A 10,053-nucleotide genomic window follows, 5' to 3' on the forward strand; every position below is an offset into this window, starting at 1 on the left:
CAAAAACGACAAAAAAAAAAAGGCCTCCAGAGATGGCGGCATAGAGCTGAAAGATTGTGTAGGAGTTTTAAGTATGTGAATCAGGATACATAGTAGATTTTGATGCATTTGTCTGCTGTATTTTTGTTTTTATACACATATAAAGATAATCTTTTACTGTAAATGTACAGTTCTCTTTTGTTGTAAACATCATTAAACCATTTTCCAAGTGTTTTGACATGTGCTTTGTCTTTTATTGGGATTAAATGTGCAAATTTTAATCATTATACATCAGTGCCAGACAGATTTTGCTTCCATCTATACAACATTTAGGACAAAGATTTCAAAAATTGATTTGTTGGTACACTTTGGTTATAATGGGATGGACATGGTCAGTAACAATACTCAGTCTCTGCTGTTTAAATGATGAATGCCAAGTTGATGCAAATATGCTATGAAGTCGTCCCATGCAACATATTTAACCTACCATCTGAAGTTGTAACAGAAATTGAGACTCCTAAGACCACTTCCTGGTCTTAGGAGCAGCAGAAGACGGTGTGGTCTTCTGCTGCTGTAGCCCATTTGTTTCAAGAGTCTTTGTTCAGAGATGCTCTTCTGCATACTTTAGTTGTGTAACAAGTGTTTCCTATCCCCTCACTGGATATTTTCTTTTTCATCTCTGTAAACCCTTGAGATGTATCTGTGAGAGAATCCCAATACATGAGCATTTTCTAAAAACATACGGTAATTCAAGCAGCCAAGTATTATAAGTAATATAATTCGCACTGATCTGCTGCGATATAAATCCACCGGCTTTGGCAGGTCGTGGTAAGGGGATGTCCAGTCATCTCTGGCTTCAGTATGTTACAGATTCTTTTGGCGCTGTGGGTTGCAAGGTGGAGCCTCCATGGCTCAAACTTGTTTTGCAGGAATAGTTGAACTGATTCAGGTTTGATTTGGATTCAGACTGCAGTTGGACTGACATGGGGGTGGGCGGCACTTAGACAACAACAATATAAAGTCTGGTCAGAGCCCAGCAGAAAGTTGCATTTTAAGAAGACTGTTGATGATATTCCCTTTATCTGTCTGCTGGATTTACTGTTGCTGATAACTGTTTAGCATTATCAGCTGCTGTGCAAGTACAACTTTAAAGATGTAAAAATGGTTACATCAAATATCTGAACTCATAAAGAGTTTGTTTTTAGCCTTAATGTAGGGTTCTTTGTTAGTTTTTATTGTATAACATGAGAGAAAAGCTTATCACAACATAACACAAATACAAAGTGACTACAAACTATTTTCTCTGACTAGACATTTAATTTAGAAGCAAATCCTCATATCTGAGAAGCTGAAGCCACAATTTTATTTTATTTCTTGTTAGTTTAATAAATGACTCGAATTGTGTTTAGTAACACTATTGCTGATACTGTAGGATGTCAGTGGGGAGACAGAGGAGGAACAGGACGAGGAGATGAGGTACTGGGAATCAAAGACTCAAGGGGGTCCCTCGCCGTCTGCAGTAAAGAGGTGAGAAAAGGTTAAAGCGCCACGCTGATGGGACCTTCAGTTCTCCTAACCGAGAAGAGTCTGCACAATTTAATCCATCCGCTGTGCAGATCAGTGATTCAACATGTAAACTCAGGCAGTTTATCATCACAAGGTCAGTAGGATGCTTTGATTACATGGTGTCTCCATATCAGGGGCGCCACCAAGAGGGGGCCACACCCCAAAATTTGTTGGCTCTCTCTCTTTTTGTGATTGTTAGTGTTCCTCTTATTAACAACACAAATATTTTAGAAATCTGTCAGAAATCCATCAAGCATTTTGTTCAACCTCTAAAACCAACAGTTCTGTCCAGTAATGCAGGTAAATAACTGTATTTTAATTTTTAAAAAGTGGTTTACAATTTTTCCCTTTTTTGTACAATAGTAAATTTGAAAATTCATTTACAACAATCATAATTATACTTTAGCATTAAAAATATAATTTTGATTAAAGTGCTTGCGCAAATTAATTGATTAACCATTACAGAAACATGAAATATGATTTTTGGTAATTATCCATACTTTTAATTTACAGCAGCTGTGGCATAAACCTTACACTGGGTGGTGGTCTAATACATTTGTTTTCACTTCAGATCCTTCCAACTTTTCTGTTTCAAATTACCCTTTCTCTCTTTTTTTTTCTGTTTTTTAAAGTTTCAGCATCCTGGTCTTGCAGCAAACTTGTCAGGACTTGAGCAATACAGGTTATTGATACTGATGTTTTTAGCAACACCTGTGTGTTTTTCCTGCTCTGGCAAGTTCAAACATCTGCTGTTTAAATGCCTACAGGGCCCTCAGCATTGTTTCTCTTCTGCATAGAAACTGAAATTTTTGCAAGACTCTTGGAACCATGGGGATATGAAATAAAGCAGAGCAACAACAGCACTACTCTGAGGACAGATGCTTTACTGGTTAAATATTTCTGTCAAACCCTGTAAGTAAACAAACTTTCTTACCTCATGTTTCTTTTTCTTGCCTGCTTTTTTCTACAATATGCAAAAACAAAACGAGAATAAAGGCACCAGAAAATGTGAGAATGTGACCATTAAGAAGTTTACCAACAAATGAAGTGTCCCAAACCTTTCTTTTTGATGGGTCAAGCACCTCGTAAGGATCAGCATCTTTTGGTCTCTCAAGTTCCTGGACATAAATGAAAACAAATAACAATAATAATACAAAATTATACAATCCAATCTGTGGAGTCAAACATGATCAGGTCACAGAGCGGTTGGAGCTGTAGGTGAAGCTGTCCTTACCTGATAAATGCCATTTTCTTCCTGTTATTCAGCAAGAAGAGCACAAACATGAAGTGAAGCTTGAATGCACACACATCCTCACACACATTTATTTAATATCATTTAAACAACAGTTGAGAAATATTCACCACCAGCAGCAACTGTAAAGCATAAAGACACCGAAGAAAATGAAGACTTACAGTGACTCCCACAGATGGGCCTTTGGAAAACTATAGAGAGAGGCAAAAAGGACAAAAAAGTACAAATAAAATGTAGCACAGATCAATCTGATATAATAAGTCAGTTTGGCCTATCAGTGGCGATTAAAAAGACAAAAAATTCAGGCTGTTTATCTGTAATTTCTTCAAATTGTGACTGAGGCAATTTGTTACAGAAAGACAAAAACCCTCACATTTAGTGAGATAAATGCTGTTAAAACTTCTAAAACATCTTTTCCGGGGTGAAGATTAGTTATTTTATATCGCTGTTAAAAATCTAAAACTGATATATTTGAAAAATTGTATTCACTAAGTTACTTATCAGAAGAATTTGTCAGATTAGAGAAGTAGAAAATGTTGCACGGTTGGCCCTGCAACACAAATGATTTGCACTTTGAAGTCATTTAGTTAATTAATTGACTATTAGGCTGCTACAAAGTCACTTTAAACTAAACTATCAAGGTATTAAATATTGTTACGCTTAGTTCTTCTTTTTATTTATGCACAAAAACACTTATTTCACAGGAGAGAAGATATTAAATATTGACTAAAAATAGTGTTTATTTTTAGTCTAAATTTTAAGTTTAGACCAACCAGACCAATAATGTGCATGTTAGGGTTGTTTTGCATGACGGGTCAAGACGGGAAAATTTCTACCTCGTCAAACTTCAGGGAGCTCTTGAGATGTCCTTTGTATTTTATGAAAAGGATGATTCGGGGGAAACGACAGCGCTCTTTATCCTGTTTTAAGAACTCTACACACACCACAAGCAGCTGACCTTTACGCCCTGCTAATCTGCTCTGAGTAAAGCCATACAAATATTTTAATGGTGAAGATGCAGTACTGTAAACTATTTTAAAGACAAAACCAACATATGAGTTAAAAAAAAAAAAAAAGGTTCTTAATTCTGAATATTTGTATTATCTAAAGACGTCACAGAATTGAAACTGTTTGTTAAACAGGTTTTTTTAAAAAAGTGATGTGACCGGTTTTAAAGTTTTTCTTGCTTTAGAGACCAACAGGTGATTTTAGGTGAGAAATTATCATTACATTCAGGATATGAGTGAGCTAATTAGTATTTCTGCATACCACACATCCTCGTTATATGCTTTCTGAAGCTAATAATAGGATGCAAGATAACACTGAGATGTGTCCCTTTCCTCTGGACTGTTTTTAATGAAATATTACAGATGAATAGCTAATTGCTCATCTTTTTGTGTGTGAAAATAAGTGACACATACAAATAAATCAAGACATTGATGTACAAGCTAAATAACAGTGGCCCCCGTGTTGATCCTTGCGGGACTCCAGTGTTGCAAGCTCTTGATTACAGCAGCACATTACTGATCCAAACACACTGGTTACAATCTGACAGATTTTTACACACTTTACAAAGTAAAGAGTGGATCATGTTCTGGATTGGTATTCAGTCCCATGATGTTTTTCTGCATGCGCTGTAACCACCAACTTTTACATGGGCTGCTATAACTCACCTTTTCTCTAAAGAACAACCCTGTGACAATGATGCAGTAAATGATCAGAAATCCATCCAGGAAATAGCAGATGACTGGTTCAGTGAAAAAATTTTCTGCAGAGCAAACAGAGAGAGAGAAAAAAGAAAATTTTCAGCTGATGTTCGGAGTAAATAACAAGTTACTTATAGCGAAACGTGACTGAGTTCTGGGAAGAGAAGAACATATTTCAGTGAAAAGGGAAATTTTCATCATTTAATTCTGCTCAGCAGAAAACCTCACGTTACAGGAGCACAAAGGCCAAATAATATGACAATGGAGTAGAAAAAGAAGATTTTACGTGAAATAAAAACAGAATCTGATTGCATCTAAAGCCATGTAGTGCTGTGTGCGGAAATATCTCCTATTTGATAAAAGATCATATGTGTTCCAGATAGCGGTGCATAAGAGATGAGAGTTACACACAGCACTGAGGAAACTACCGATACTGATCAGATTTTCATTTGCAGTAAATCTGCATTCTTACATCATGCGTCATGGCTCTGTTGTTTACAGAAGCTCATCTTTCTGCCACTTCTCAAGTCCAGCTGAAGTCACCCTGGATTTTGTCGGCATAAAGTTTTAATCCCTCGAAGCAACTGTTTCTGTTTCCTTGAGTAATTTTTGTTCAGTGTACGTATTACATCACTGTTCACTAAAACTGTAGGTTAATTGTTTATTATTCCTTGAAATTATGCCTTGTTTTTTCATGTAAAAGATGCCCAGGTACTGTTTTCTTATTGTAAAAAAATCCCTTTCAAATGTTTCACTATTTGAAAAAGTAATGAGGTGAGTCTGAAGTATGCCAATTCTCATCTGCACACTAATAAAGGAGATAGCTAAGAAAAATACTATGGTGAAATCATATTATTGCTGGAAAAAACAAATATCCAGTAATGCAAGTGTAGCTATAAATTGTATTTTATTCTTAATAAAAAAAATATACTCAATAAAACATATATTTTTTATTTTTTAAATATTTTATTATGTTTAAATATTACTATATTGCTTACTTTTTTAAATGTGTGTTTATATATTTTATGTAACAATATTATTAGAATACATAAAAATGTAATATTTATAAGTATTAGTTCATTGTTAGGTTTGGTTAGTTTCAAAATTTTCTTTATAAAATTCACCTTTGGCTCTATTCAGGGAGAAACCAAAGGACGTCTGTACATATGAATCCGTTACATGGTGCACAAATGTTGTGGAAAAACAACAACATTATCTACAACATTTGTCGTGAGACAAATGAGAAAATTGAGTAAGACCCCTGAAACAGGAAATAAGAAACTACGTATATGCAGCTTAGCACACTGAGTGTCTTCCTGTCTGCACGATGGGCTGCTTTGAGGTTTTTGTGAGGCTCATTTATCACAGAGTGCGGTTGGAACAGAAGAAATGTTGTGAGAACGTAGCCAGTGGTGGCGATTCACTGAGGCTGCAACGTCCTCATCAAACCTCCATCACTGAGAGCTGCTTCAGGATGTAGCTGCTCTTCTCATCTCAGGCTATTTTTATACTTCTAAACAGGAGATCTGTAAAAGTGACTTAAGAAAAGGAAGTATACCGTTTTCACTTACCATTTAAATTTGCTTTATTTAAAAAAAAAAAAGTAAGTGGGTTGAACCTTGTTAGGAAAAAGATAACATTTAGTTTATATATGATAAATTTAGAAGCTTTAGAAGCATCTATAGCTTACGATAACCCTTAAGAAACCAAAATATAAAAAAAACAAACATATTATGAATAAAACAGGTTATTTATGATTTCTTTCTATTTTTATATACAGAAATGCTTTTTGCTCTGTTTGTATTTATCATACCTATACTGTTTCTGCAATCCATTTCAAATATTCTAAGAAGCTCTAATGTTATTAGTAATTGTGGATTTTTAGCGATTTTTATACATTTAACCAAACTTAGCCTTGTCGGTTGATTTGTTTTCACTGTCATTTTGGTCATTAAGTGTCTGTCTCAATGCGCTGCTTTACTTCTTGGTGGCATAGATTCAACAAGGTGCCAGAACCATTCCAGAGATTTTGGTCCATATCACTCTCAGCTGCACATCCGTGATATCAAGCTCCCATTCCTCTACGCCCTAAATGTGCCATACTGGATTGAGATCTGTGGAGGCTGTTTGAGTACATTGTCATGTCAAAGAAACATATTTGAAATTATTTGAGCTTTGCGACGTTTTTCTGCTGGAAGCAGCCATCAGTAGACTGGTATGCTGTGTTCATAGAAGGATAGACGTAGGTCAGCAACAACACTGTTTAAACAATGCTTACTCTGTACCGAGGGGCCAAAAGTGTGACAAGAAAATATCCCTCAAATCATTGTACGACAAGCAGCTTGAACTGTGGATACACAGCAAGGCGGATTAGCAGGATTCAAGTTGTATGTGCCAAATTCTGACCCCACCATTCCAATGTTGCAGCAGAAATCGAGACTGATCAGACCAGGCAGTGTTTTTCCAATCGTTTCGAAATATTGTGCACATGACCCCATGTGAAATGTAGCATCCGTTTCCTGTCATTAGATGATGGGAGTGGCACTCAGTCTGGTCTTCTGCTGAAAATTCAATGTGTTTTGCATTCAGAGATGCTCTTCTGCAAACCTTGGTTGTGATGGGTTGTTGTTTGAGTTACTGTTGACTTCCTCTAAGCAGTCTGGACATTCTCCTGAAATTCTGACATTTTCACCTAGAGAACTGCTGCTCTTCTCTTCCTGACCATTCTCTGTAAACCCGAGACACCGAGTTTCTGTGATGTCATTGGCTGATAATAAGTAGTTGAACAGGTGTCGCTGACAAAGTGGCTGGGGTTCATAAATGACCTCACTCCATCACTTGTAATGTAAATGTGTTCAGATAATGAGCATATTTACTGTTGTGAGAGAAGTTTAGAAGAACATTTTCTTTTATCTGAATTTTTCTTTACACTACAATCTCCTTTTTTAACCTTCATGGTTCCTCTTTAACACTCACAGTGCCTCAATGGCATCGACGGCACCTCGTGTGATAGGCCTCATGATTCAACAAGCACTAAGTCACTTAAAAATGAAAAATATCACAGTATAGTTCCTTACTTTCTAATAAGACTGTAAACACGTTTCCTGTCACCTATAGCGGCACAAACACATTGGCTCAAAGCTTTTTCTTTTTTTACTCTTATGACGCTAAGTGTCATTTCTTAACCACATTTCAAAGGGTGGAAACTAAATGCTGGATGCCCTCTGATGTCTTCTTTTTTTTTTATAGCCTTTACAACTCTGAAGGCATCAATTAGTTCAATTTTAGATCCTGCTGTTTAGAGGAGCCCAAGGTTGTTAAGTGTTATTAGGAACTTATCAGCTCTGAAACTGGCAGCAGCTAGCAGAGTCTTAATGACTCAATTAAGACCTAACGACTTAATGAAGTTCTCAGTGTTTTGTTTGGAGTGAGGGTCATTTTTATGGTCCGTTTGGGGCGAGGGTTCTATTTGCTTGTTTTTATTTTGAAAATATATTTTTTTTAAGCCAAATTTTTTTACGCAGCTGAATGAGAGAGGAATCAGTCTTCATGTCTGACTCTGAAATGTAAAGACAAGGATGTTTACTTCACAAAAGCTGTGCCCACTGAATCCTCTTAATGAGGAATGTGCCAGTAATTTTAAATTCATGCGCCGCAGCTGTTGTTCCGACTCTCAAAAGTCTTTCAAAGTCATTCAAATTATGTGGGCGATGTTACATTTCCAAAGATACCACAAAAGTCAGGTTTAATTAAAAAAAGAAAGAAAAAAAAGCAGTGTTAAAATAATGCACAAAGGTACGAAATATAATGAGTGAACTATTTGAATATTTCAGCGTAATAAAGCTTTAATGAAGAGCTGGAACAAGCTGATGCAAAATTAATGTGCTGCTCTATGAGACGGATCATTTTTCTACGCTTTAGGGTGCTTAAAGGGGAAACAACAGGAGGAAAAAAGCATGTTAATGGGTTAAAGTGTGATTTGCTGTTATTATCGCACTATATTTTAAGGGAAATAAAGAAACGATGCCCTTCAAAGGGTTGCATGGATGTGAACGCAAAAAAACTAACAAGTATGCATAAGAATGTGTTGACACAGAGGCCATTCTTTACATTTCTTTACTGCTGTAGGAGTCTTTACTGCATTCAAGCGTACGGCAAAAAAATTCTCCCGTAACGGTTTCGCATGCATCAGCTGGAGGATGGGGGGATTATTTATTCATGCATGCTTTTGTTTCTCTAATGCCTTCATCACGATGAATCTGACTGAAGCACAAGACAGCACTTGAAAGCGTTTGTAAAACTGTGGCATAAAAGAGAAAGTCTGGGAAGCGTCAAATTCACGCAAACATAATCTGCCTATAAAAAGTCCATAGAAGAGCTGCCCTGTATTTATTGATGCACGGAGCAACAGGTAAGTCATTCGAGAGAGCAGGGTAAAATGCAAAAGGACAATGTGCTTCTGCAGCACGTACTGTCCAAGAGAGTTAAAAATGTTTATTTAGTGTATTTAAATTTAACTTGAGTCACTAGGGGACAGCGGTCGTGTTAGTCATTCTCAACTACTTTGATTCAAATGTTCAGAATATGGACAGATATTTTTAGAATATTGAATGGAAAATACAAAAGTTCCCTCATGTTTAATTTCCTTAATGTGTAAGAGAAGCTTAGCTACTTTTTCCATCCAACATAAAGCTACACAGTGAATATAAATCTCCTCTAATCATGACTCACTTGCTGCTTTGAACTGAAACACTGAAAAAGTGATGACATATTTTGTCCCAGTGTAGATGCATTTCTCCAAAAGCTACCAGATCCTCAACTATGAATGTAAATGTACATGTGAAAAATTGTTGTAGGTTTACAGCTTTGTTGTAGCAATGGTAAGAATTTGAAAAATGAAATAACGCTTTAAGATAAATGTTAATGTTTTAAATAAATGGTATAACTCAAGTAAAACCACTACAGCGCATGAATAAATGTACTTACTGAGATTTTAAAAAAACAAAGAACTGTGTTTAAAGAATTTCGTTTGGAGGTTTTTAATGCCAGAGAGCTTATGTTTGTCTTTTCAGTCAGATAGACAGTTTAAGCTTCTTTTTTTCACATGCAGGAAAATCATTACATTATTGTTTTTTAAAGCAGCTGTTTTGCATTTGTCTGACTTACCAGAACAGGAAGCAGGCACCGCTAGTACGGAAAGCGCAAACACACCTTTCCCCAGTGTGTCCATGGCTCTCTGTCTGTAAAAACAAGCCTATCTATCTTATGACAGCTATGCTTCTGGTTTCCTCACACTAATCTCTGATCACTGTGATCAGAGGAAGTGGCTGAACTGACAACCTACCAATGGACTGAGACTGGGGCTGTCTGCACTTCAAAGCATTTTATAACCTTCAACGCCCACTGTAGGTCTCACTGACGAAGCTGGGTTTTGTTCAAATGTTTTCCTAAAAGCATGATTTTAGCATGAATGATGGGCTCATATTGTGCCTTTAAACCTTTTAAAACAACTTTTTCTTCTTTAACCAGCAGCTCTGCTTTTTGGGTCAG

General features: G+C 36.3%; 1 protein-coding gene across 1 annotated transcript; it reads right to left on the reverse strand.

The window, feature by feature from the left end:
* Nucleotides 1-1,318: 1,318 nt before the first annotated feature.
* Nucleotides 1,319-9,841, reverse strand: LOC113007642 (T-cell surface glycoprotein CD3 zeta chain-like). Its single transcript, XM_026144377.1, has 7 exons — nucleotides 9,670-9,841; nucleotides 4,471-4,565; nucleotides 2,959-2,988; nucleotides 2,780-2,800; nucleotides 2,604-2,663; nucleotides 2,480-2,509; nucleotides 1,319-1,493 (listed from the first exon to the last, which is right to left on the reverse strand). Exons 1-7 carry the CDS (start codon nucleotides 9,731-9,733, stop codon nucleotides 1,416-1,418), a joined length of 378 nt encoding a protein of 125 aa, XP_026000162.1. The 5' UTR covers nucleotides 9,734-9,841; the 3' UTR covers nucleotides 1,319-1,415.
* Between the last annotated feature and the right edge of the window lie 212 nt (nucleotides 9,842-10,053).

Source organism: Astatotilapia calliptera, chromosome 16 (genome assembly GCF_900246225.1).
Source record: "Astatotilapia calliptera chromosome 16, fAstCal1.2, whole genome shotgun sequence".
NCBI lineage: Eukaryota > Metazoa > Chordata > Actinopteri > Cichliformes > Cichlidae > Astatotilapia > Astatotilapia calliptera.

Coding starts and splice junctions, on each gene's coding strand:
- LOC113007642 (XM_026144377.1), bottom strand. CDS start 9,733: ATGGACACACTGGGGAAAGGTGTGTTTGCGCTTTCCGTACTAGCGGTG. Junction 4,566..9,669: donor GGTGCCTGCTTCCTGTTCTG/GTAAGTCAGACA, acceptor TTTGCTCTGCAG/AAAATTTTTTCACTGAACCA. Junction 1,494..2,479: donor GCAAGAAAAAGAAACATGAG/GTAAGAAAGTTT, acceptor TCTTTACTGCAG/ACGGCGAGGGACCCCCTTGA.